Genomic DNA, 27482 nt, shown 5'->3' on the forward strand with positions numbered 1-27482 from the left:
GAGGGTGAAGATCCCGGCGGCCATCTTCACAAGGTAAGTAAGAAGTCACCGGAGCGCGGGGATTCGGGTAAGTACTATCCGTGTTTTTTTTTTTTTTTATCCCTGCATCGGGTTTGTCTCGCGCCGAACGGGGGGGGGGGCTATTGAAAAAAAAAAAACCAGTTTCGGCGCGGGACAACCCCTTTAATATATGTCTTCATTAATTGTCTCATTTCCTTTTTCTTTCCATCAGACTTATTCCCTCATTTGTCACTATTCTGGTAAATACTCTTATCCCAGTAGACAACCAACAGATTAGCTTGTTACTGTGGCTTTATATACTGAGTGGCATATACAAGGAATGGGATCTAGGACCTATCTTATATTACGTGTACTACATATTTACGTAGGATCCCATTCCATTCAGCTGAATAATAATTGTACAAACATTTATGTTACCATCCACTCTGATGGAACTCATATATGTCAACTTCTTTGTATACTTGATTGGGACAGATTGCAGAGGAAACTATGTATCAAGATCCAGCGCTTTGTTGGGGCCAGGGGCGTAACTATAGAGGGTGCAGGGGATGCGGTTGCACCCGGGCCCAGGAGCCTTAGGGGGCCCATAAGGCCTCTCTTCTCCATATAGGGAGCCCAGTACTATGAGTAAAGCATTATAGTTGGGGGCCTTGTTACAGGTTTTGCATTGGGGCCCAGGAGCTTCAAGTTATGTCTCTGTGCAGCATGGTTTAGGTATGGGTACGGGTACAGATACAGATAGAGGGGGGCCCCAGCTCACGTTTTGCATCAAGGCCCCTGAGCCTTTAGTTACACCCCTGGGTACGGGTACAGATACAGATAGAGGGGGGGGGGGGGGGGGGGGGGGGCCCAGCTCACCTTTTGCATCAGGGCCCCTGAGCCTTTAGTTACGCTCCTGGTTGGGGCTGAATGTTAATATATATTGCTCTTACTCTGTCTCAAATAGTCGCCACTCTTTGATATAGGTGGCTATAGAAAGTGGGTTTGTAGAGCCACACAAATTTTTGTTTTTATCTGTTATGGCCCCTATTCACCCCTTTCCCTTGTTTTTATCACAATCTCAAAGGAGGGATTACAGAGCCAGACAAACTTTTGTTTTCATCTATCATGGCCCCTATTAGTCCCTTCTCTTGATTTTTATCACCATCAACGCGTTTCTGCAGCTCCAAGTATTATGGCTGCGTCATCAGGATGGTATATATTGGGGACAGATATGAACAGCCCTGACGGCTGTGAAAAGTTTATGATTGGCACTGACAGGTAAAGTTGATGACTTTAGACTTCTTTTTTTTTTAAGATCTTTAATAATTACATTAGAAAACTTAGACTGACAAGACCTTTTTCAATTTTAGAAAGAAAATAACAAGAGTATCCCCAATATTGATGCTGCCATAAGGCCTGCAGAAACTGTCTCGAATGAACATTTTCTTTCTTTTTCTGTTTCCCCTTCCCCGATTCATTTATCATTATGTTTTTAATTAGATTTTTATCACATTGAGATCTTTTATTCCCTCGTTTCTGCTACCTTTAGGGGCATTAACCATTCCTGTACCAACAAGAGTAATCTGGACAAAGATGAAAGTCTAGCTCTCCAGACCTTGGCTTATAATAACAATCTAGTCATTAAAGGGGTTGTTCAGCGGCAAAACGTTAATTCTTGTTTCTGCCCAGTCCCCCTGTTGAGCAAAGGGCATACAATAGCCATGTATTGCAATTTAAAAAATCATTTTCACTAACCTGGAGCAACTTTTATCAACTTATAAAATATTCCTTTTCAAGATGGCGCCGCTGGTCTTCTCCCACGGTGCACCGCGGTTGTTCTTGCACTACGTCCGCGCTCCCGATGACGTCGGTCACGTGATCAAGTGACCGACGTCATCGCGGTAGGTGTGCACCTCTCTGGTCCCCCTCTCCGCTCCATAGGACTGTATGCACTGCCGATTCCAGCCACCTCATTGGCTGGTCGGGACCACGTGCAGGAGGGAGGAGGCTGTTCGGCCAAGTCCGCGTCCACAAGAAGGAAGAAGGCTACTGCGCAAGTGCGACTGTTCCAGCAGGGAGAAGAGGACTTTGGTCGGCGCCAGGACAACTGGGACGGCAACACGGGGGGGAGGGGGGGGGGCCTGTAGGTAAGTATATAACTTCTGTATGGCACATATTTCATGCACGATGTATATTACAAAGTGTATTAATATGGCCATACAGAAGTGCTTAGATTAACTTTAATTCGCGGGACAACCCCTTTAAGAGAGCAGATAAGGGAAGGGGATAGTTTTACAAAATAGATGTAGACTATTATGAAAAGCTCCCATCAGATCTCATGGTTAAGTTTTTGAGTCAATCTTATGAATTGATTAAGGAAGCGACCTCTGCGGAAATGTTAAATAAAAAAAAGGAATTTTTTAACAATGATAAATTCAAAAATGGCCATTTGTTACCATTTGCAAAAAAACACACACAAAAATGCATCCAATCCACCAGGACAGCCAATAATATCTGGGATGAATTCTTTAATTTGCAACCTGTAAGAATATGTAGATTTTTATCTACAAAAACATGTTACTAAATTAACCCTTTTATTTACAAGATTGCAATGAATTAATTTGTATTTTGAAATCTGTGAAGTAGTCTTCTGCGTATTTGCTTGCCATAATAGATTGTGCTTCCCTGTACAGCAGTATACCCCATGAATAAGGACCGTCTTGGGTAGCCATAGCCAAGTTCCTGAACTCAGATATGCATATGCCCACAAATCAAAGAAGATTTAGGCCTCATGTGCACGGGCGGGTCGGGTTCCGTGGGCGGGATCCCACCATGCCCACAGCATGAGGACATTACTTACCAGTCTGGATGCGTGTGGGTTGTCCGTTGTCTCCTCCGTGCTGGCCGGCGTGCCCCTTCCCCCGCACATGCGCAATGGAGATTTTTTTTTTTTAATTTTTTTTTCCCCAGAGTGAAAGCTTAAATTAAGCTGCGGGCACCCATGATTGTCTATGGGCAGCTTGAACTCCGGATAATCCGTGCCAGTACACCACGCGGATCCCGGAATTCAAACCCGCCCGTGGACATGAGCCCTTATTCTTGACAATATGAAGTTTATTTTGAAGTGTAATTTTTTTATGTTTCAATCTGATACTAATTTGCAAACTTTGGGCACTGCTATGGGCACTCGGTTTGCCCCTAGTTTTGCAGATTTCTATATGGGGGATTTTGAATCCCCATACAGACTCCTGTAAGGTTATATAAAATAGATTAGAGAAGAATTGGTCCATTTTAAGTAATGATCCTTTTCTAAAAGGAAAAAAAATCCAAGTCGCCCCAGAATGGTCTTTAGGAGAGCCTGAAACGCTTAAGAATGTTATAGCTCCTAGCAACTTATGTGTTCGGTCCATGACATGCAGAATTGATGGTCATTGGGACACGTTAAAAGTTAGTTCGAGATGTAAGACTCCTAGATGCAAAGGTGGCTACTAAAAAAAAAAGTACAGTTACAGGGGAGATTTTTTGCCCTCGACAATTTTAAAAACTGCCCCACTGATGTAATATATCCACCATGTAATATGTATACGGGTATGTCAGTGTAGATGTGGTTTTCAGTATATGAGACAAACCACTCTGTCTGAGAACCCACATCAATAAACATAGGTCTAGTGTACAGAGTAGCTATGGGAAACACAGTGTATCACGCCATACAGCATTAGTACATGACAAGGATTTTGGATCCTTTTTATATTACACCTGTTAAATATATCACCCCTACAATCAGTAATAGGTTTGAAATATGTGGATCCTTTGGTTGCAATGTCTTCCACATCTCATTGCCTGGGTAACCCATGTCGTTTTGGTGCACGGCCACTTCCAGGACAGTGTGCATGCGTTTAGCTGCAGGCTGGTGCAGTCCAATAAGTATCTTCCTCTGTAATGGGAGGTAGGCCGACATGTGCTGCCGAAGGATCTTTGTGATGCTTAGAATGATTTAATAGTGAGTTATCTTCCAATGATTCATGCACGTAATCTATTCATATACCGCTGATTAGTGGGTGGAGGCTTTTTCTATGTATATAAGTGTTGCTGTGGTTTGGTGTATCATATATGTCTGAGGCTTAGAGAAGGAGGATCTCCTCCGAAACCCGGTCCTGTTTGACATAATAAAGTCTGGTCACATTATCCACTCCTTAAAGCCATTCAGGGAGCAGTTTTGGTCACTGTGTTCACTTATCCTTGACCCTGAAAAATTCTTTAGGAAACTCCCAGATCTGCTATATATTTCATTAGAGTGGATTTTGAAGGGGCTGCAGTGTGAGTTTAGCACTGCAGCCCCTTAAAAGTCCTGGCCACTAGGATATGCAAAGAACTGCTTTACAGACCCACATACCTTGTGATAACCTTATTGGTGGGGGATCCATCCAATAAAATGGAGTTATTCAAAATGGACAACCCATTTTAATTACTACACTAGTGAATTACAAACTACGGGCACACTTGGCATACAGCGCTGCCTTAAATGGACAAACCAATTGGATGAATTCTTGATGATGCATTTGTTTAATTAAAATAGTTATGTTGGCTTGTTAATTGTATTTAATGTCAGTTCACAGATAGAAAGAACCCCCCTCCTTCTCATCACACCATTTCGGTACTTCCTCGCGGCCCCTTGGAACCTCCTAAAATCTATAAAACCTGGACTCTGAGTTGCCTCCGGCCAGCCCCTCCGCTCAGACCTTCCGCTGCACTCGGCTATAAAGAGGTAAGGAAGTTTACAGCTAGCAGAATAGTTTATTTCACAGGTCTATAGCCGAACACAATGACATTTAGTCAAATGCAGCTTGTGACTTCAGTTTTGCTATTTGTATGTGTTTGCAGTTTTAATGGGTTGCAAACCCATAATGGTTATCACACCCTGACCAGAGTTAGCAAATTAGTATGTAAAGCAGTATATATACATCTCGCTGAAGTGGTAAATGTACAGAATTACATCAGAATTACTAGAAGTTACTGCTCAGTAATGACAAAGATCAGAAAAAGCTGAAGCTATGAAGCATCCCGACTCCTTGGCGCTGCATGAAATTATATTTTAGGCAACCTCATTAATTGGAATTCCTTAAAAGGGTTGTACCAGAATAGACTTTTATCACCCATCCATGCAGGGGCGTAAGTAAAGGCTCAGGGGCCCTGATGCAAAAGGTAATCTGGGGCCCCCCTCTATCTGTATCTGTACCCGTACCCATACCTAAACCATGCTGCACAGAGACATAACTTGAAGCTTCTGGGCCCCAATGCAAAACCTGTAACAGGGCCCCCAACTATAATGGTTTATTCATAGTACTGGGCTCCCTATATGGAGAAGAGAGGCCTTATGGGCCCCCTATGGCTCCTGGGCCCAGGTGCAACCGCATCCCCTGCACCCTCTATAGTTACGCCCCTGCATCTATGGTATAGGTGATGAAAGTCTGATCAGTGGGGGTCTCACTGCTAAGACCCCCTCTGATCAAACAGGGGTCTCTTGACCTGCTCTTCTCGTCATTATGGGCTCACGGCTTACACCTACAGTGATGTCAGATTGAATAGAGCCGCTGCTATATTTCAGGAGGCTGATGGAAATGGCTGAATATTAGCTTTAGGCTATCTCAACCAGTCCCATTAAGAATGAATGGTGTTGGTTGCACTGGTGTGTGTTACCTCCACTCCATTTAATTTCCTCCTGACTGCGGGGGCTGCAGGAAGCCCACAGTGAGAAGGAAAGGGTACACTGCATCCCTGTCCTCAAGATCAGTGGGGGTCTATCCTTATAGATAGGTGATAAGTCAATTCTGGTACAAACCCTCTAACTTGTTGTTGGTGAGTTTTTTCTGCATCAGATTACTGTATAGTGCCTGGTGTAAATAAAGCACATTACAGAATGCAACTTGTCAAAGAAAGCTCTTTTCTGCTTGGATGGCGGCCCATGCAGACAGGATAGCTATTTTGTAGTTGCCGCATTTTAGATGAAGGTACTGCTCTGCACAGCTGACAGGAAGGGTTCATCATTTCATGCTGCCTGTGCCAAATTTTGACCCTCCTATCGGCATGCTGCAACAGAAATCTGGTTTTATCTAACCAGGCAACTCACAGTGATCCACGTTTTGCACTCTTTTGCCAACTGTCTCATCTTTCGGTTTCCCTTAGACAGCAATGGCACTTGATCTGGTTGCTGCTGTTACAGCCCATGTGTGCTAAGGAATGATGAGTTGTACAGTCGGACACAATAGTAGGTGCACCAATATTGTATCCAACTGCAATCTGCGTGACCATGCTCTGCCTGTTCGTCGGAACAGTTTTTGACATCCTCGTCTTACCCTTTCATCAACGAGTTACTTACATCCACAGTATTCCCTTTTGCTGGATGTTTTTCCTTGATCACACCGTTCTCGGTATACCCTCAACACCGTTGCATGAGAAAACGCCACGAGGCATGAGAAAACGCCATGAGGTCGGCAGTGAAAACCTGTCCCTGCCTAGTCTAGCACCGATGACCAGACCTCGTTGGAAGTCACGCAGATCACTTGATTTTCCTATTCTAATGTGGATTTACACTGAAGCCGGTACATGGAAATCTTGTTCCCTTGCGTTTATGCTGCACTCCGGGGTCATGGGTTGAATTTTCATACGGGAAAACTTCATCCATAAAGTACAGATGTCTCTGATAAAGTGGCCAATCAGTGTATGTTAACCACCACTATGCTAGGGGAAAAAAAAGAATTGACAACAATACAAAAAGTTAAGGCCCATTTAGATGGGATGAATGTCGGGTAAATGATGCCTGACACCTGTCCCCGCACATACTCGCTCTCATGCTGCTGCACAGGAGCTACGGTAGTATCACTGGCTTTCAGCAGGCGGCTGGAGGAGATTTCACTCCTTGCTCTCCCCTGCCCCTCTCCATTGACTTAACATAGCGGCTGTTCAATACTGAACGGCTGCTATGTACACTGAACGCTCACCGTTCAGCTCATCGTCCATCGTTTTATGCAGCATAAACGATAAGCTGAACAATGAGTGATCAGTGTAAATGGCAGCCGTTCAGTACTGAACAGCCGCTATGTTAAGTCAGTGGAGACGGGCAGGGGAGAGCGAGGAGTGAAATCTCCTGCAGCCGCCCCCTGTGAGCCAGCGATACTAGCTGCCATGCAGCAGCATGAGAATGAGTATGTGCGGGGACAAGTGTCAGGCATCGTTTGCCTGACACTCGTCCTGTCTAAATGGGCCTTAAAGGGCCTTAGACTCCAGCAGTGAGTGTGGAGTCATATTGATTACTTGGCTTCAAGGATTTGTCCCACCCTATGCGTGACATAATGTTACATGCATGTAGTTTGGTTAGTTGATTTCATACATTACAGATATAATATAAGTAGATGTATATGTGGTTTTTTTTTTGCGCTTACATTTCATTATTATTTTTATGGTAATTGGAGAGTGATTGTTACTGGATATGTGCAACTAGATAACAGGAAGTGCTTGAAGGTCACCCGAGACGCGCATTTAGTTTTGCTTAGAGTGTGTTTTATAATCTAGAAGCTGACAACATTGCACATGTGATTTTATGGAAAGTGTCAGACTTCCTGTCTGTTATTGCAAGCATGCATCCTTGAAGTGTAGATGTGAGATGTGGATTCTCTCGAGGGTCCTTCTTCACATGTGATCAGCCATCAATCGGGGGTCTGCTGGAGAAATGTGACACATAGCAGATGTAAAGATGACACAAACCTCATGACCTATCTTACTCAGCTCTAATGGTTAATTAGTTGCTTTTACCAGAACGGAGATTGGAAAATATCCTGGGATCTGATAGACTTGTATACTTTTTGGAAATGACAAAATAAAAAAAAAGTAGGTTCTGTCTAGCAAAGTGAGGTGGCAAGAGTGCCCAAACAACTGAGGCACTCATAGTGCCCCCTAAATAAAGACAGCAAATGTGCTACAGTGCAGGTACCTCTATAACACTGATGACCCCATTGCCTCCAGTACAGTGACAGTCACATTGCCTCATAACAAGGACTGCCATATTTACAGAAAAGAAGATCAAACGTTGACTTTCGCATTCCTGCACTTTTCACTTCCAACACATGAATGTACTGTAAGATGGCCATTTGACTGATAGCATGGTTTATGCCTTAACGCCCATGCTGGACAGAATTGTGGAAACGGCCACAATGCTTCCAAAATAGTGACAGTCGTTATGCTTTTGTCCCATTGTCTCTAAATATATCAATGATGCCCCAGGCCCAAGTGCTTCCATCTGTGATGGTCACAGTTCCACCATGGCAGGAGAAAAAGAACTTCCCTCCTTCACACACAACATTGTTCTGTTCTTTTCCACTCCAAGTAAGACATGTATGAATAAGTAACCAACATAGTCAGAAATTGGTACGGGAAGATGGTTATCTGTCTAAATAGGGTGATCTGTGACTGAAGCTTTGCCGGACAGACTCTTGGCAGTGCATGAGATTGGCCTTGTTCACCAGGAGTCTGGAGGGTCTCATCCACCCAACATTCTTGTAGATAAGGGACGTTCTAAATGGTTGAGCTCTTCCTCTTCCTGATCCTTCTGAGTTGCGTATACAGCCGTGTCTAATTCACCACTTGGCCCACTTTATACTCCACTTTTTCGAGTAAAGTGTAATATTTGATGCTGCATGTGACAACCTATCACATGCTTGTCATATACTAAGAATCTGTTATTGCAATGCGACAGTTGAAGTTGTTAGAAATGGTGCTACTACTTTTACCAGATCTCCTTTTAGATTTTTTTCGTTGACTGTCTCCCTCAGGGAAAAGTTTTTTTTTTCCCCTTAAATGAGGAAAATTGATGTCTACCTCATTGGGGTCTTATTTTTTTGCCTTCTTCTGGATCAACATTGGGTAGTTACTGAATGAATATTTGTCTTTTTTTCCAGCCCAACATACTATGTTCGTAGGACACCCTATCATATGAATGACCCGTGAGGGTGTCACCCCTTGGGATTTCAATGATCAACAGAACAAAGGGGCAACAACACTTTAACTGCAATACCAGGCACATCAATGTCCATACACATGTGACTTTACCTGGTACTGAAGCTCAACCACACTGGGTTCTTTTTACTTTGTCCGCCTGTACACGGGCGGGTTGGACCCCACATGCAGGATTCCCACAGCGGAGTTCGACCCGGTGCCCAGCTTACCTGTCCAGCAGTCTTCTCCTCTGCTGCGAATGTGCCAGCCGGCGCACATGCGCAGTACAGAGGATGCCGCACATGCTATGGCGATGAGTACAGAATCGCCGTGGGATGGATGGCTTCCATTGACTTCAATGGAAGCCGGCCGTGCGTAGCCTACACAAAATCGCAGCATACCGCGATTTCTCCCCCGCGAGTGGAAAATCGCAATCTGCTCATGGGTGGGAAATTGCGTATTCTCATAGCATACTATGGGCTGGATTTGCTGCAGGATCCGGAGGCGGAATCCCACTCTGGATTTCGCAATGCAAATCTGCCCGTGTGCAGGAGGCCTTAAATGGTCTGGGCTGCCGTTGAGTGAAACCCCACCATTCATACATGATGGCTTATCCTGGGAATGGACCATCATTGTAATGTACATGTCACATGATGGGAATAACCCTTCCAGAGTTCATCCTATGTTATTATTATATATCCACATGTGCTTCTAGTAACTCAACACCGTTATCCATCAGAGGACTCTAGGTGCCCATGTATGTCTTCAAGACTTTTGCAGAGTCCTAAGCCTACAACCATTGTCAGTTCTGTTACATGGATGATGAGCGATTATGTGAAGTTTTGTTTCATAATGTTGCACTCAGATGAACATACGCCCTGGAAGAACAGGAAGGCTGTTGAACGGCGTAGAGCTGAATCGCCTTTAATTTCACACCACAGAGCACACAGGAAAGCCGTTTCTTCATAGCACTGCATACTTTTCTTGGAATCAGTGGTTTAATAATTGCTGTCATTTTCGTCTGCTCTCTTCTTACATATATTCTTTTTTTTCTTTCTACATATTTATTTTAGAGGATGTCTTATATCTTAAAGGTAAGGGTAGAACCAAAATCTTACGCTGCAATCAAAAAAAGCTTCTTCCCCCTCGCCTTTAGTTTTCCCGCTTCTGTCTGTCTTAATATCCGCCAATCCCGATGTAGTGAATGCAGAATTCGGCAAAGCGAAATACATTCAGATGCTCATTCAAAAGAAAAAAAGCATTTCCCAAAGTTATCTGGAAATCTAAGTCTCCGAGCCAACCTCTCATAGCTTTAATATTCTGTATGGTTGTTGCGGAGTTATCATGCTGTCCTACATGGGTAACAGATGCAGCATGGTGACCGCTATTGGGAACCATTGCAGAAAGACTTCCTGCTTACGCAGTCGATAGTCACTTGGTTTTCAGGTGAGCTAAAAACCAAGTGACTCCGACAAATGAGGGATTTTCCGCTCTCTTGCCCTGTCGGCTCCTGTGTTTACATGGGATGACAGTCACCCGTTAGCGCTTGATTGAACGATTACTCGGGTTACTATTGACCCATGTAAAAATACCCTTAGTCTTCAAAGTAGTCATGCCAGCCAAGTAGAGATTCTTCCAAAAGGAAGAGTGACCCACTTGCAGGCAGACTGTTTCGGGGGTCTTTCCCTTCATCAGTACAGAGCAGGGTACTAGTTAGTTGGACAAGATGACTTGGATACATCTCAGATGCAGTACTGTGTCTCTTCAATGAGAACCCATATGCTTCCCTCTTGGGTTGTATCCAAGGTACTTCGTTCATGCAACTAGTGCACTGCACTGTACTCATGAGTGGGAAGAACCTCAAAATGGTCTGTCTGCAGATGGGTTGCTCTTACTTTTTTGGAGGAGTCACTTGAGCCACTTTGCATACTTTTTCCTATGGAGCATTGTTTGAAAAATGAGAACCTGTACCTCACTCAAGGACCTAGTCTTCTGTAGACTTTGAGTCGCACATAAACGCACACTGTTACAAAGAAATACCTTTCGGGAAAGTTTTTCTTGCTATTGCATGAAAGAATCTGATCTAATTGTGGCACTAATTCTATGGCTCCCACACCAAGCCTTCATATGGGGCCATGTAACTAAACCCTAATTGCATAGCACACAGATTTTTTATGTATTGATGGAAACCCTTTAGCACTAGAATACCTTTACCTGTTATTCTCACCAGTCACCTCTTTCTATCGAAACACAGGATCAGTCACTTTGAGATCTAATGTGCTCAACCTCTCTTCTACCCCCCAACCCCTTGACAGTCAGTAGACCCTGCTATGGGATCTAATAGAGCTCCTCTTACGTTCACTGCACGGTCCAAATTGTGATTGAGAAGTTTTGTGCACAAAAGGTAACAGATTGACACAATGCTCTGTATCAGGCCAGGACGCTTCTGATTTAGTCAAAGGAATACAATCTTTTGGAATTAGAGCTTTTAGGAAAACAAGCTTTTACGGACAAGCGTTACATCACAAAATAGGAGTATACAAAAAGAGTTATTGTGCTTATACAGGGTTGGTTAGTCCCAGGATATGGTAATTCACACGTTAGTAAAGTATCCAATGTGAAAGAAATTGGAGAAAGCCTATAGCTTTAACCCTTCCTGCCTTCTGCTTCCCCGATATACAGTGGGGAAAGTGAAAGTATCATGTACTTTCACTACGGGAGCCTCGGGGGGTCATGTGACCTCCTGGGATTCCCTGCTACTGCAGAGCTGGAGGGTCAGACTAGACCCTGGCAGCTCTGCTAGTGACTAATGTCACCACAGGGGTTGCTTTCCCCTGTAACTAGGGCTCCTATGGACGCCCCAGCTACAGTGGGAAAGTGTCAAATAAAGAAAAAAAAATATGTGAATGTCCCCCAGAGGTCTTATATGAGGTCATGGGGGACATAGATAGTAAAAAACACAATTACATAAATAAGTAAAACAAAACAACAGAATAAAACAATAATACATACATAAGAAAGAGAATAACACAAAGCAGACGCCAACAAAAACCGTCGCCGTATGCGCCCTGTAAACCAAAACCGTACATACTATATATCAAAACGTCCGAAACAAATAGAGGAACCCATTTCCATACTTTATTTTAGTGTAAATATAAAAATAATTTAAAAAAAAATTATAAATGTTAAAAGGATTTGTTTTAGCTTTTTACCCCCAATAAAACTAAAAAAAAGGGAAAAAAAGTCAGTGAAAAAGATATAAAAAAAATAGTCCTATATGTCACGGAAGAAAAAAACGCTGCAAAAATAATTTTGGTAGCTAAAGGAAAAAAAAATAGAGCAGTAAAACCGCCACATGGGTAAAATCCCTAAAAAGTGTCTGGTCCTTAAGGTACAAAACAGCTTGGTCCTTAAGGGGTTAAGGGTGTTGTCTTATTGCCATGGGTCCAGCTCCTAGCAACTTTGGAATATTAATTGCAAAGAAAAATATAATGCATGTATACCTGTGCCGTCCATATGCTGTAATAGGGCACATACACAGGAGTTGGCCTGAGTCAACCCCATTGAGTCTATGGCTAAAAAAAATGTCCCCAAAAGAGGATGACTCGGGAACTTATATTTGTAGGGAATTTATTAATTTTATGGGTAATGCCCGTTAAAAAAAAGGTCTACTTCGTGCTGCATTCATACTGTAAAACATAAATCCTAAAAAGTCATTTATATGCATTGGACAAATTTGTTCTTTATGCGAAATACATGCTTTTTGGACTCAATCATTCTTCAGTTGAGAAGCAGTTGTGAAAAGAATAGATGATATTTAAAATGGATTTTTCCAAAGATGTAGTAGGGGTAATAATTGGTCTCCACGGGAAGCATACACATGTGGCTCCGCTTCAGTGGTGTTCTATCGCTGTGTTTGCCGACCGTCTTTGCTTTCCTCTGCATTATGTTGCATTAACAAAGAGCGTTGCCAATTATAAAGCGGAGTAAGAAATTTGTTTGCTTTTTGAATACTGTAAGAAAATGCTTTGCAATACTTGTTCTGAGAGAAATCCATTGCCATCCAGTCAGCGGGCCGGTCAGTAAACGTGTGGGACTACTATGATGGTGAATTTCTTGATGATTGATATGTTTGTGCCGTTATGCTTTTAGGCCTCTTCTGCTTTCTGAATTGGAAAACCAAATGTATTTCAATGTCTGCCAAGTTGTTTTTTTTAATGTAAAGTTACCATAGATCGTATTAATAAGTAAATTCAAGTTTGTCCAAACTTTGGCCTTATATTCAAAGAGAATTACAGCAATACCCGTATCTTAGTCCAAGACGATATATGTGGGTCACCGAAGTGCAACAGGAGACATGTAAATGTTCAGATATATTATTGCCTGTGCTGGTAAATGTAATCGGAACAAAACTGCCGCTGGACATGTATATGCTGGATGGGACTAATACAACTGAATATCTAGATACATTTGCAAACAAAATTATCCAACTTCCATTGCAAATTCGGTTTATTTGCCCAATTTACAAATTTTCAGTTGTTTGCAAAAAAACAATCAAACATTAACAATATAAATACCTTCGCACATCTTGTATCCAAGTTAGAGGTGGCCCAACTGGTACTGGAGCCTCCATGCCTACCTGTGTCACATCTTGTAGCAAAGCCAGAGCCGGTACAACAGGGTACTAGAGCCTCCATGCCCGCCTGTATCACATCTTGTATCCAAGCTAGAGGCAACCCAACAGGGTGCTAGAGCCTTCATGCCTGCCCGTATCACATCTTGTATCCAAGCTAGAGGCAACCCAACAGGGTACTAGAGCCTCCATGCCTGCCCGTATTACATCTTGTATCCAAGCTAGAGGCAACCCAACAGGGTGCTAGAGTCTTCATGCCTGCCCGTATCAGATCTTGTATCCAAGCTAGAGGCAACCCAACAGGGCACTAGAGCCTTCATGCCTGCCCGTATCAGATCTTGTATCCAAGCTAGAGGCAACCCAACAGGGTACTAGAGCCTCCATGCCTGCCCATATCACATCTCATATCCAAGCTAGAGGCAACCCAACAGGGTGCTAGAGCCTCCATGCCTGCCCGTATCACATCTTGTATCCAAGCTAGAGGCAACCCAACAGGGTACTAGAGCCTCCATGCCTGCCCGTATCACATCTCATATCCAAGCTAGAGGCAACCCAACAGGGTACTAGAGCCTTCATGCCTGCCTGTATCACATCTTGTATCCAGGCTAGAGGCAACCCAAGAGGGTACTAGAGCCTCCCTTCAAGGGGTCAGTTTTGTGCAATGAATAATCCTTTTGCTCTAATAGGGTAATCCCTTATATCAAGGTTACAATCACACATCACGTTTCATTCCGACAACTCCTTCTAAGCACTTGATCTTTTCTGACAATGAGTGTAATTCTATAAGCCAAAGATGGCACAACTATAAAAACAATAATCATGGTGGCAGAAGAAGTAATCTACAATTCTATTTTAATTCTTGCAACCCACATCATTTCTATGAAAGGTAGTGTGAGCGGTGAGACTTAGTGACTGCACGGCCTTTTGTGAGTTGGTGAATGTTTTTTCAGTAAAACAGTTAAGTTAATCTCAAAGGCCGTTATTATAATGCTAGCATTCACCCTAAAGGGAAGTTCCTCCTTGGAACTGGTATACAATGTGCATTAGGGACTTACCTAAACAATGCTGAGTATGAGAATTAGGAAGGTTCACATCACATCTTCCATCCTACTAGAAGGTCTAGATTTTTAGTTAGACACATTTACCATTAAACAGGATGCAACTGGACACAAAATAAGGCAGATTTTTTTTTTAACGTTGCCGCGTTTACATAGTAACATATACATAGTAACATAGTTCGTAAGGCCGAATAAAGACAATGTCCATCCAGTCCAGCCTGTCTATCCTCCTGTGTTGTTGATCCAGAGGAAGGCAAAAAAACCCAAGAGCAGAAGCCAATTAGCCCTTTTGGGGAAAAAAGTTCTTCCCGACTCCCTAATGGCAATCAGACTGTTCCCTGGATCAACCCCTAATAGTTCCTACCTTCCTATATACCCGGATTAACAATTAACCTAAGATTTATATCCTGTAATATCCTTCCTCTCCAGAAAGACATCAAGTCCCCTTTTAAACTCCTCTTTGGATTTTGCCATCACCACTTCCTCAGGCAGAGAGTTCCACAGTCTAACTGCTCTTACAGTAAAGAACCCCTTTCTATGTTGGTGATGACCAGAACTGTTTTTTATTAAATAGACTTTTAATGGCTTCAGGATAGTCACCTCGTTGCATCCTGTTTAAAAGGTAGCTTTTTTCTAATGTTGAAAAAACTCTGCCATTCAACAGGATGCGAGAACGCGGTGGAGAAGGAGGACTTTCCCTTTGGTTGTGGCAGCATTCTGATAATAAGATAGGAGGCTGCAGAGGCTCTCTGTGGTTGTCTTGTAGATTCAGTAGATTGACATCCTGTACTATGGATGGCATCTGCATTGCTAGGCTATAAAGCATAAGTAGCAGCAGCCTGTAGTCTGCTAACAAATGTCCTATATCATATAGGAATACCTCTACAGCTAAAAGGAGGAGCGTTTCTGTTAATTCTTTTTTTTTTGTTATATAGTGTTCCTCTGCATTTGTTTTTAATTCTTTGCTTCTTTTGGTCAATCCTTTTGATTGAAGGGATCCCAGCCATCTGTAACCCCCTTTAGAATTAACGCTGCTGAAAGCTTTCACGTGTCATTTATATCCTGTATGTTGCAAATTTATGGTTGTGGGAAGATAACAGGATTTTCTTTTTCTGCTATTATGTAAATAAAGCTTAATTGTTCTATAATAGAAATGTTTACAGCTTTCTTCTATACTGTGTTTCAAAGTATCCTCTTTTTCAAAATCTCCGTTTGTTCTCAGTGAATGAAAACCACCTTCTTGTTATATTCCAAGGTCCCTGACGCTGCTCTCTGGAGCTTTGGCCAGGCTTCCGATCACTTGTCAGCACCGACAGATCAGTTTATGCTAGTAACGGGGTTTGAAAACCCCGCCTCCAGCAAGAGATTGCTCTGATTGGCTCTGCTTCGGGCTTAGCCAATCAGAGCCAGCGCTAGATGCACCAATCACAGCCACTCATTAACTGGCTTTGATTGGTTCATCAAGCGTTGGCTCTGAGTGGCTTAGCCAGCGCTTGAGGCTGAGCCAATCGGAGCAATCTCTTGCTAGGGGCGGGGTCTTCAAACCCCGTTACTAGCAAAAGATGATCTAACAGCGCTAACAAGTACCTGGAAGCCTGCCCACAGCTCCAGAGAACAGCAGCAGGGATCCAGATTGCGCCAGATAGGTGAGCATTGTTTTTTTTTGTTTTTTTAGGTAGTGTAGCTAGGGCATGGGTTTAGCACTGTCAAAAATGCAGTACCAAATTGTGCCACATTTTCACCAGCACTGAAACCGCTGCCCATTCATGTGAATGGGCAACTCAGGGCTGAAAACGGAGAAAAATAAAACATGCATCACTGTCAAAGCGCAGCGTTGAAGACTCTGCGTTTCGCCGCTTGCGTGAGAAGCCCCATTGAAATGAATGGGAGTCTTGTATAGCGTTTAGCGCAGCGCTGAAAACGCAGCACCAAACGCTGTACAAAAATGCCCGCGTGAGGGAGGCCTAACTTGAAGCTCACATTCCCCAGTACAAAATCCTAAAGTGGTTGTCCAGCTTTCAACTACTGACCTATCCTTATGTCAATCATTAATCAGTGGAGATCCACTACTCTGAGCCCCCGCTGATTAGCTGTTCTTCTAGGAACTGTGCTGCTTACTAGCCTGGACTGCTGCAAAAGAGCTGTCTACTTTCGGCTTTGTACACAGTGACCGTGGCCCAGCGGACTGCTGATTGGCAGGGGTTTGGAGCAGCAGATGTCCTGCTGATCAACTACTGATAAGTGAGAATAGGTGATCAATAGTTCAAAGCTGGACTATCCTTTTTAAGCTTCTAGAACTATGCAATCATGTTCTGATTACCTGAGAGCAAGCAGAGATCTTAAAGATAGTGAGAAGTTGAAGCACAAAGTATATTAGAAAGTTGAAGAATTTGCCATTATACTGTACAATGATTGGAGACCATGTACATAAAACATGAGACTCCCTCTGAACTGTTAACCCTTTCTAATCCACTGTCTGACCTCTGAGGACATCATGATTTAAGGCTGTACAGCTCCGATGTTGGTAGACGTCCGTTGGGGTTCTCTTACTGTATATTGCCAGCCTCTCTGCTGTCGGAGCCTATCCAATGTGTCATCTCATGCAGTACTGGCTTTAGCCAGCATATAGCGCTGTTGTATAACGGCAGAAAAAGAGTAAGCCCCCTAGGAAAACCAGGATACAAATTGGATTGGAAAGGGTTAAAGGTTGCGAGGATTTGCAGACCTAGAGAAGCTGCTTGCCTATTACAAGCAATGTCCTTACGCTTGTCCGATTTCACACTTTCTTGTCTGTCTTAGCACATTGACCAAATAAGTGGAGACTAAGTGTCTGTTAATAAACTCTTGAAACACTTTTGCAGGAGTCCAGCAAAAGCCCCAAAAATGTCAAGAAGTTTCTTCCTAAGCGAAAACCCGAAAGGAAAGCATCTGACGATGACTCTGCCTTCAGGAGAAGTATGCTGCTCTTATTTTATGATTGTTCCTTTTTACATGTAATTTTTGGTTACATTTTCTGGAAATGCAACGTTTTAAGTTTTTAAATAAAGTTTTACTTATATGGTCGTTGTGACCCCAGGGAATTAGTCACTGTCAGATCATTGTCTCCTCTCTGTCAGATAGTTGGTGTCACTCAAGTGAAACTCACTTGACAACTAGAGGTCTAGACAATTGACTATTTTGCCACTCCCTAAAGCTATCCTTAGGGCCCATTTACATACATAGATAATCTTTCAGAAGATTGATAGATCAGTGATTGTTTTGCACAAAGTACTAACAGGCATTAATTGCTATTAGCACTTTATCAGCTTCATCTTCTGGGAGGTGTTCTAGAACTCAGCAGGAAGTCTGAGCTCTGTGATTAGCTCAATTTTTCAGGCATGGGCTGCTAAGAGAATACTATATAATCTCTAACTCCCCATGGAGAATTCAGCACCATGGACAGCAGATACAGAATGGGTCCTGCTTATCAGCTGTTCTGCCAGGCTGACAGCTGAGACAAAGCAATCAGCTGTAATCTGCTCTTCCCCAGCAGAACACCGTGTGCGGTCCTGCAGCTGTTCTGCTAAACCATGGTTTTCAAGCAGAGCTGAAAACCATCGTTCGGCAGAAAACTGAAAGATGGGCACATCCAGACACAATGATTATCGCTCAAAAGATGGCTTTTGAATAGAGATGAGCGAGTACCTAAATGGTTCGGGTCCTCGTTATTCGAGTCGAGATTTTCGTAAAATTCAAGAGCTGTACTTGAGTAACGAACCCCATTGACTTCAATGGGAGACTCGAGCATTTTTGTATTGGCTTTTTTTTCCCGTCTCCCTCTCTCTCCCTCTCCCTCCCCCTCTCCTCCCTTCCTCTCTCTCCCTTCCTCTCTCTCCCTTCCTCTCTCTCCCTTCCTCTCTCTCCCTTCCTCTCTCTCCCTTCCTCTCTCTCCCTTCCTCTCTCTCCCTTCCTCTCTCTCCCTTCCTCTCTCTCCCTTCCTCTCTCTCCCTTCCTCTCTCTCCCTTCCTCTCTCTCCCTTCCTCTCTCTCCCTTCCTCTCTCTCCCCTCCTCTCTCTCCCCTCCTCTCTCTCCCCTCCTCTCTCTCCCTTCCTCTCTCTCCCTTCCTCTCTCTCCCCTCCTCTCTCTCCCCTCCTCTCTCTCCCCTCCTCTCCCTCCCTTCCTCTCCCTCCCTTCCTCTCCCTCCCTTCCTCTCCCTCCCTTCCTCTCCCTCCCTTCCTCTCCCTCCCTTCCTCTCCCTCCCTTCCTCTCCCTCCCTTCCTCTCCCTCCCTTCCTCTCTCTCCCTTCCTCTCTCTCCCTCTGCTTCTGTATGAACCCAAATTATGCTTAGAATGATTTTTCGGGGAGACATTATCTCAAAAGTTTTTTTTTAAAGTGTTGCTAGTTTAATTCTATATGCAGAGAGACTTACTGGTCTGTTTACCCTTGCAGGCACTGTAGCATTGGAAGAAGATGCCCAGATCCTCAAAGTGATTGAGGCATACTGCACAGGAGCTGGCTTTCAGCAGAGCCTTAATTCCGGTAAATGTTCACTATTACGTTCTGTTTAATTATCACTGATTAAAATAGTTTTTCCATCAAATCTTCTACTTGATTGGTTATTATTCCTAATGAAATGTCACAAACCTTCTTTGCCTCTATTATGTTTAGTCTTCTACGATGACGCACTAGTTTTTGTCTTTTTCCTCCCCGGCTATATTCTGCTGTGGAGACGTCATAAAACTGTTTGCCTATATTTATAACTTGTTATAACAGACGTTTTCCTTTATCCCCGAGGCTTTGTTCTATGATGTCACAAAAGTAGTTGTATTTATTCACATGTTGTTGTCTATTATGGTGAAGTCTCAGCTGCAGAAGTTTGCTTGTATTCATAAACTTTGCTCTGTTTTGATATCACAATGGTCTTCATTTAGGCCTCCTGTATACTGCAGAGCCGGATTCCTCAAGCGGAATCACACAGGAGAATCCGGCTTCGGCTCCACCCGTACCTGCTCTGTCTGCTTCTTTTCTGTACTGTGGATGGACCTGCCGGCTCGCCGTTGCACATGCGCAGTACAGATTTTTTTTCAAATTTTTTTTTTTCCCCGCAATGTCGCTAGGCGACATTCCTTGCGGACGGGCCACGGATCTGATGGCTTCCATTGACTATAATGGAAGCCGTCCGCTCAGAATCTGTGGAACAATGGAGCATACTGCGATTTTCCTTCACTTGCAGAAACTGCAATTGGTTTCTGCAAGTGTGGAGGGAGAATCGATTCCCCATAGCATGCTATGGGCACTATCTGTAGCGGATCCGCGGTGTGGATGCCTGCCACGGATTCCACTGCAAATATATAACCATGGGCAGGAGCCCTAACTCCTTCTAGCCACAGCCTTTTTTTATTTTTTGTTTTTGCTACTTTTTTTTCTTCCCTTCCACGTTCAAAAAAACATAGCTTTTTTTATTTTTCCGGCAACATAACTACCCAAGGACTTGTTTTTTTGTGGAGCAAGTTGAATTTTTCACCATTTTTAGGGGGTTGTGTGTGCCGCGTTCATGGTACGGTGAAAATGACGTCTTTCTTTGGCGTTCCCAAATGTGTGTATATAGTATCGCCATAATCGTATTGACCTGCAGTATGGAGATATGTAATATAGAGATCTATATTTTATATAATATATGTAATTTTTTTTATTATATTGTACTACTTTAATTTTTTTCAAATAGTTTTCTATCACCACCTTTTGACCTCAAAAACTTTAAAACTTTTTTATCTTTCGGTCAATGGGTCAGTGTGAGTGCTTATTTTTTGTAGGGCATGGTGTAGTTTCTCTTGATACCATTTGGGATACATACAGCTTTTTGATTGCTTATAAAAAAATTCCCGCCTCCTGGAAGTGCTCGCTGTGATTGGCTGACGCTTAGCCAATCACAGACAGCGCTCGATGAATGGCTGTGATTGTACCAATCACAACCATTCATCGAGCGCTGACTGTGATTGGCTGATGCTTCCAGGAGGCAGGGATTTTTGAATCCCCGGCCAGAAGAGAAGATGATGATCAGTGCCGGGGACCCGGGAAGAAAATGCGGCCTGGCTAACAGCGCGGTAGAGGTTATGTATATGTGTTTTTTTTGGGTTTTTTTCTGCAGCCAGGGTTAGATTATAGCTTTGACAGTAGCATTTGTTACTGTCAAAGTTGCATTGCATCGCACAAAAAACACGTTTTCGTGCGATGCGATGCAACAGAGAGGAAGGCTCCATAGGGATACATGGGCTACAAAACCTCACGAGTCGCGTGCATATCGCCGGGCCCGTGAGGTTTTTGTGTCGTTTTGTCGCAGGCTACAAAACATATGAAGTAACTCATAGGAAAGCATGGGATTCTCATACATGCGATTTGTAGCAACCCTACAAAATCGCGCGACTTTGTCGCCCGTGTGAACGAGGCCTTAAATAGTGAACAAATTATATAATTTACATATTTAATAAAATTCTTAGTCCACATCACTTTGTCATCTTTTTTAGACTCTAGCTAAAAGCCATCAGCACAAATACAATTTTAAAACCGCTATAAATACATTCAAAAAGTTAACCCCCCGATCATATATTCGTCTTTATCTACATTCACACATAAATCCCATTAATAGAATACCTTAGACGGGTGGCACAAAATCTCCCAATCATTTGAATCTAATTGTTAAAAAAACAAACACATGGCACAGAAAACTACATACTGCTCGCGTCAGCTCCAAAGCTCTGATACATGAGAAGACCTATCCTGGCATTACACTAATGCTAGTGGAATACACTAATATCATAGGATCACATTACCTAGTGGGACTAAAAAAATGTCAAAAAAATATTACAATAAGATTTATAGAAATATTAACCCTTTCCAATCCACTGTCTGACGTCTAAAGACATTATGATTTAAGGCTGTACAGCTCCGATGTTGGTAGACATCCGTCGGGGTTCTCTTACTGTATATTTCCAGCCTCTCTGATGTCAGAGCCTATCCAATGTGTCATCTCATGCAGTACTGGCTTTAGCCAGCAGATAGCGCCGTTTTATAATGGCAGAAAAAGAGTAAGCCCCCTAGGAAAACCAGGATACAAATTGGATTGGAAAATATTAAGTAAAACTTTTTCTCTTTCACGTTTTATTATTAATAAAAAAATTTAAAAAACTATATATAATTGGTACTGCCATATCTGCCACGACACGTAGTATAAAAGCTCTTTCATGCACTCAAAAATGGTACCAATGAAAACTACCGTTTGTTGTCCTTCAAAAAAATCATGTTGTAATACAGCTAAGTTGCTGGAAGAATACATGTGATGAATCTGAGGCTGAAGCTACACACACAAAAAACTGTAAGCGTTTTTATTGCACAAAAGTAGTAAAACATTAAAACTACTCAGAATGACCTACAGAATATAGTTAACATATTCTTTATACCAGGGGTGTAGCTAAAAGCTCATGGGCCCTAGATGCAAAAGTTTATTGTGGGCCCCCCAACTTCTCTTAACCCCCTAACACAGAGGGGTAACTTGCAGCTCCTGGGCCTGCATGCACAACCTGTAACAGGGCTCCCAACTACAATGCTTTATACATAGTACTGGGTACCCTATATAGAGAGGAAAGGCCCTATGGGCCCCCTAAGGCTCCTGGGCCCCAATGCAAAACCTGTAACAGAGCCCCCAACTATAATGCTTTATTCATAGTACTGGGCTCCCTATATGAAGAAGATGGGCCTTATGGACCCCTAAGGCTCCTGAGCCCGGATGCAACCGCATCCCCTATGGTTACGCCAGTGCTTTATACCACACCATGGACACAATCAAAATAAACTCCAAAAACAATGGCAGAATACAATTTTTTATTTTCTCATTCAAAAATGACTGAAGACCCCATTACACTTCTGTATAAGTGATAACTCGCGTATAAGCAATTATGTTTGGCTAATTTCTTTTCATTAAAACATTTTATTAGGCCGAATGCAGACGGCCGGGTCAGATGACGACTGCAAGATTCTCACTGTGGGATGCCACCCTGTGCTTCTGCAGTGACCTCCGGCTTGTCCGGAATCTTCACCCTGCCCTGCGGATGTATCGGCTGGCACACAGCCGTGCATGTGCAGTGCAGGGCCGGCGCGTCATTGATGACATGGCCGTGCGAGCCTATGTGAGTGTCACACTAGAATAGGACATGCCGCGATTTTCAACCTGCGAGCGGAATATCGCAGTTAATTTGTGCTTGTGGCCATGGAAATGCATTTTTCAATGCATGTCCTATGAGGCTGTATTTGCTGCGGGATCCGGAGCTCTGCATCCCGCAGTGCCAATACGCCTGTGTGCATTAGGCCTTATTTGTGCAAAAAAAAAAAAGAATTCCCAGTTATGCTTTGTAAAAGAATGATAATTTGTGCGGATAGGCCCTTAGAGACCAGACCTCTAAAGGGTTAAAGCAGAGAAAGTTTCTAAATCTGTAAGTGAGAGATGTTAATCTTGTTGCTTCCTGTATGTGACTGCAAAACAAGAATATCTCCAAATCAATAGCACTCTTGCCACGAAGCTATGTTCCTTTTACAATGTAAGGTGCAGCTAAGGTCTGCATGATAAGTGCAATCTGCTGCGACTTCATAGAACTGCCTTTATATAGTCACCGAAGGGCAGAAATGTGTGGGAGGCCGACATATTCCGCTCGCTGACTTATTCATGCTTCCAATAAAAGTAAAAGATGACGGAGAAGATTTGGCCATTGCCTAAATAACACAAACTAGAAACAATTGCCTAAATAACACAAACTAGAAACAATTGCCTAAATAACACGACCACAAAGGTGTCTGCATCACTCCTGTTGGAGAGGAGAACAGTCAGCTATGCCCGTCGTGGCTCTGCACATGTGTTGACTTTTTAATGGCCGCCTAGAATTCGGAAACCCGCAGGCAGCAGTAAAAAGAGAACCTATTGTATCCTGTCTGGGCAATTTTTAATTGGAAGGTATGGAGAAGCGGAGTCTGGGGGCTTCTGTAACCGTATATGTGATCATTACGCACTTGTTGTTTTGTTACAGGCAGCCGCAAAGATTCTGCTCCACAGGTCATGCTACTCGAGGATGAAAGTTTGATCATCGATGACATGAGGAGCAATGGCCAAACTGCTCCTGAAGAAAAGTAAGTTTGGGAAAGAAGACCATTATGCAAATATTCTGCGGATATTGACCCTCCAACAGAGGCGTAACTTGAAGCTCCTGGGCCCCAATGCAAAACCTGGAACGGGGCCCCCAACTATAATGCTTTATTCATAGTACTGGGCTCCCTATATGGAGAAGAGAGGCCTTATGGGCCCCCTAAGGCTCCTGGGCCCGGGTGCAACCGCATCCCCTGCACCCTCTATAGTTACGCCCCTGCCCTCCAAAGTATGTACTAAGAGACCATTCTAAACGGTTTGTTTCTCTGTGGCGGGGACTTGCTAGTTAATAAAGTCCTCTGATTAAGCAACCTGTAAGGGAGTTGGAAAAGTTACGCTCTGGACATGGGGGAATAACAATGGTTGCATATAGGAAAATGTAGAAGACTTGCAAAAGCTTCAAGCCGTTTTCACTCAGCCTAGAAAACCGTGCAAGATTTGAGCTTTGCGAGATACACAAATCTTGCATTTTGACTATCAACCACATTCTTTTGAATGGGGTCCTACACATAAGCAATTTTTTTCCCCCTCCACATCGCATTGCAGTGTGGGAAAAATTAGCGGCATGCTCTATGTTTGGATGTTCTCTCAGAACGCCTACTATCACATCACATCATCCATTGTTTTCAATAGGACCGGCACAGTATTATGTGTACAAGTGTAATGTTTACCCATTGAAAACAATGGGAAACACTCCACAATCCTCCGCCATTGCTAAAAGCTGGGGTGGAGGATCGCTACTTCCCTTTTAACACAAAAAATACCTTGCATCTGCGGGGACATTGCACGATGGCGAGCATGTTATCAGGCCGAGTTTCACGGCCTCATATCGCAGTTGCCTGTGAGAAATTAGCCTTAAGACACTTTTACATGAAAAGATAATCTATCAAATGACTGAAACATTTCAAGATTTAGCGATCTATTTGCATAAAGTGTTAATGATCATTAACACTTTATCATCTTCATTTGCATGTAAAAGGACCTCCAGGAGCTGTTTGCAGAGCCCAGTGTGCAGAGCCCAGTGTGCTTAAACACACCTCCAGCTATGCAAACAGCTGCCAGCACATTCCTTTGTTCTCCTCATAGCTACAGACATATTTCATTGTTCTCCTCGCAGCTGGTGTAAACGTGCCGTGAGTAGAACATTCTGCAGTCTTTTGAAAGATGAGCAAAATACATTTAAATGGAACGTATCTGCTCGGTCTTTCGGCGGCTGAATGATGGATTTTAAGTTTAACTAAAATCTATCATTCAAACAAAAAGAAAGTGCACGATGGCCGCATTTACATGTAACGATTATCGCTCGTTGTTGGCTGCTTGGATGAATTTTGAGCGATAACAGTTGCATGTAAAAGCCTTTAGACCGGTGTGAAAAAAATTTCAAAAGTAAGAATTCTTTCAAAACTAGAAGTGTTAGTAATGTATTTTTGTTAATTAACAAAGTGCAAAAGGTCTGAACAAAAGAGAAATCTAAATCACATCAATATTTGGTGTGACCGCCCTTTACCTTCAAATCAACATCAGTTCTTCTAGGTATACTTGCATGCTACATTTGAAGGAACTCTGCAGGGAGGTTGTTCCAAACATCTTGGAGATCTAACCACAGATCTGTGGATGTCCGCTTGCACAAATCCTTCTGTCTCTTCATGTAATCCCAGACTGCCTCAATGATGTTACGATCTGGGCTCTGTGGGTCCATATCATCACTTCCAGGACTCCTTGTTCCTCTTTAGGCTGAAGATCGTTCTTAATGACATTAACCATATTGGAGTCGTTGTCCTGCTGCAGAATACATTTGGAGCCAATCAGACGTCTCCCTGAGGTTATTGTGTGATGGATAGGCATCTGTCTGTATTTCTCAGCATTGAGGACACCATTAATCCTCTCCAAATTCCCCAACTCCATTTACTTAAATGCAGCCCTAAACTTGAAGGAACCTCCACCATGCTTCACTCTTGCCTGCAGACACTGATTATTGTACCGCTGTCCAGCCCTTCAGCAAGCAAAAGTGCTTTTTCTTACAGCCCAATATTTCAAATTTTGACTCATCAGTCCGGAACACCTGCTTCCTTTTTTTTGCACCCCAGTTCCTATAGTTCTGTTCATAGTTAAGTCACTTGGCCTTGTTGGTACGTTAAAGACATGGCTTTTTGGCCACAATTCGTCCACGAAGACCACTTCTGGCCAGAGAACTCTGAACAGTAGGTGGGTGTACCTGGGTCATTCTGGTTTCGGTTAGTTCTGACCTGATGACCCTGCTGGTCATTTTCCAATTTTGAAGGGAAGTAAGCATGATGTGTCTTTCATCTGCTGCACTAAGTTTCCTTGGCCAATGATTGCATCTACAGTCCTCAACGTTGTCCATTTCTTTGTGCTTCTTCAACCCTAGTCTGCTTTAAAATCTTTGCCTATGCTCAGTCTCGCCATGATGTATGACTTGTGACATGAAACTGTCTTCCACAACCTCACCTTTATAGCAGAGTTTGGCTGTTCCTTCTAAGCCTCTTAGGCCTAATGCCCACGGCCGTGACGGGCTCTGCAAGTGGAATACCGCAGCGGAGCCTGTCCCGGCCCCTCCACCCCCACCCCAGAGACCCCGTACTTACCTGCATGACGCTCTGGCGCATATGCGCAGTAGAGTGCATGACTCGCCGGCAGTGTCATGTGATGCTCCAGTCGCGTCATATGACACGCCCACAGCGTCACATGATGCGCCGGCTACAGCGGAAGATAGCATGACGAACGGCTTCCATTGACTGCAATGGAAGCCGTCCGCGCGTACGCCCACGGCCAATAGAACATGCCGCGGGTGAGTACGGGAGAATTCACAGGGCGGAATTCTGCAGTTGAATTCTGTACCATGAGCATTGCGCTATTAGGTTCAATAGAACCTAATATCTGCAGGCCAACGCCGCGGATTTCCGCCGTGTGATACGCGGCGGAAGTCCGCCCGTGGGAATTAGCCCTTACACAGCTGTTTCTGTTTCAGTTAATGACTGAGTTTTGACTTGTTTGGTATAACTGGTTAATCATACACCTATAATCCTACAAAATCCCTGAGTTTGTACGAGTGCACCTGGAGTAACTAATGCTGTTTTGATTGCGCAAAGGGGGTTCATGCTAAATATTGATTTGATTTAGATTTTTTTTTTTGTCCATTCACTTTGTATTTTGTTAATTGACAAAAATAAACGTTTAACATTTTATGTTTTTGAAAGTATTCTCACTTTGCAACATTTTTTCCACACAGCTGTCTAAAACCTTTGCACAGTGCTGTATATTTGCATAGAGCTAGCTAGTTAGTGCGTGGAAATGCTAGACAAGTATCCTAAATTCAGATGTGTTATGGTACTGAGTATTAGGGTAATATGTCCAGACATGCCTTTACATGTAAAGTATAATCTACAGCCATGCCTTGATAACATAGAGTGTAATATGTGTATAAGGGTCTTCCTATGAGATCTAATATGTAAACATGTGTATGTATATATAATGTGTGTGTGTGTGTGTGTGTATGTATGTGTATATATATATATATATATATATATATATATACTGCAGTGGTAGACAGATAATACATAACTGCAGTTAGAGGAATGTCACTAATAAATAATATGCATTGTACAGATG

The 27482-nt window shown here is 43.2% G+C and overlaps 1 protein-coding gene across 4 annotated transcripts in view; it reads left to right on the plus strand.

Moving 5' to 3' along the window:
• Positions 1 to 27482, plus strand: part of ARHGEF6 (Rac/Cdc42 guanine nucleotide exchange factor 6) — a 118031-nt gene that overhangs the window by 82150 nt on the left and 8399 nt on the right. For 2 of the 4 annotated variants that reach the window (XM_066581815.1, XM_066581819.1), the window contains exons 16-20: positions 4613 to 4768; positions 10065 to 10085; positions 17544 to 17637; positions 19112 to 19201; positions 23737 to 23836. In XM_066581815.1, the coding sequence (XP_066437912.1) occupies positions 4613 to 4768; positions 10065 to 10085; positions 17544 to 17637; positions 19112 to 19201; positions 23737 to 23836 (461 nt within the window). The remainder of the gene's footprint in view (positions 1 to 4612; positions 4769 to 10064; positions 10086 to 17543; positions 17638 to 19111; positions 19202 to 23736; positions 23837 to 27482) is intronic. The other 2 variants (XM_066581816.1, XM_066581818.1) reach the window with 2 other exon arrangements.

The sequence above is a fragment of the Eleutherodactylus coqui genome, chromosome 10 (assembly GCF_035609145.1).
Source record: "Eleutherodactylus coqui strain aEleCoq1 chromosome 10, aEleCoq1.hap1, whole genome shotgun sequence".
NCBI lineage: Eukaryota > Metazoa > Chordata > Amphibia > Anura > Eleutherodactylidae > Eleutherodactylus > Eleutherodactylus coqui.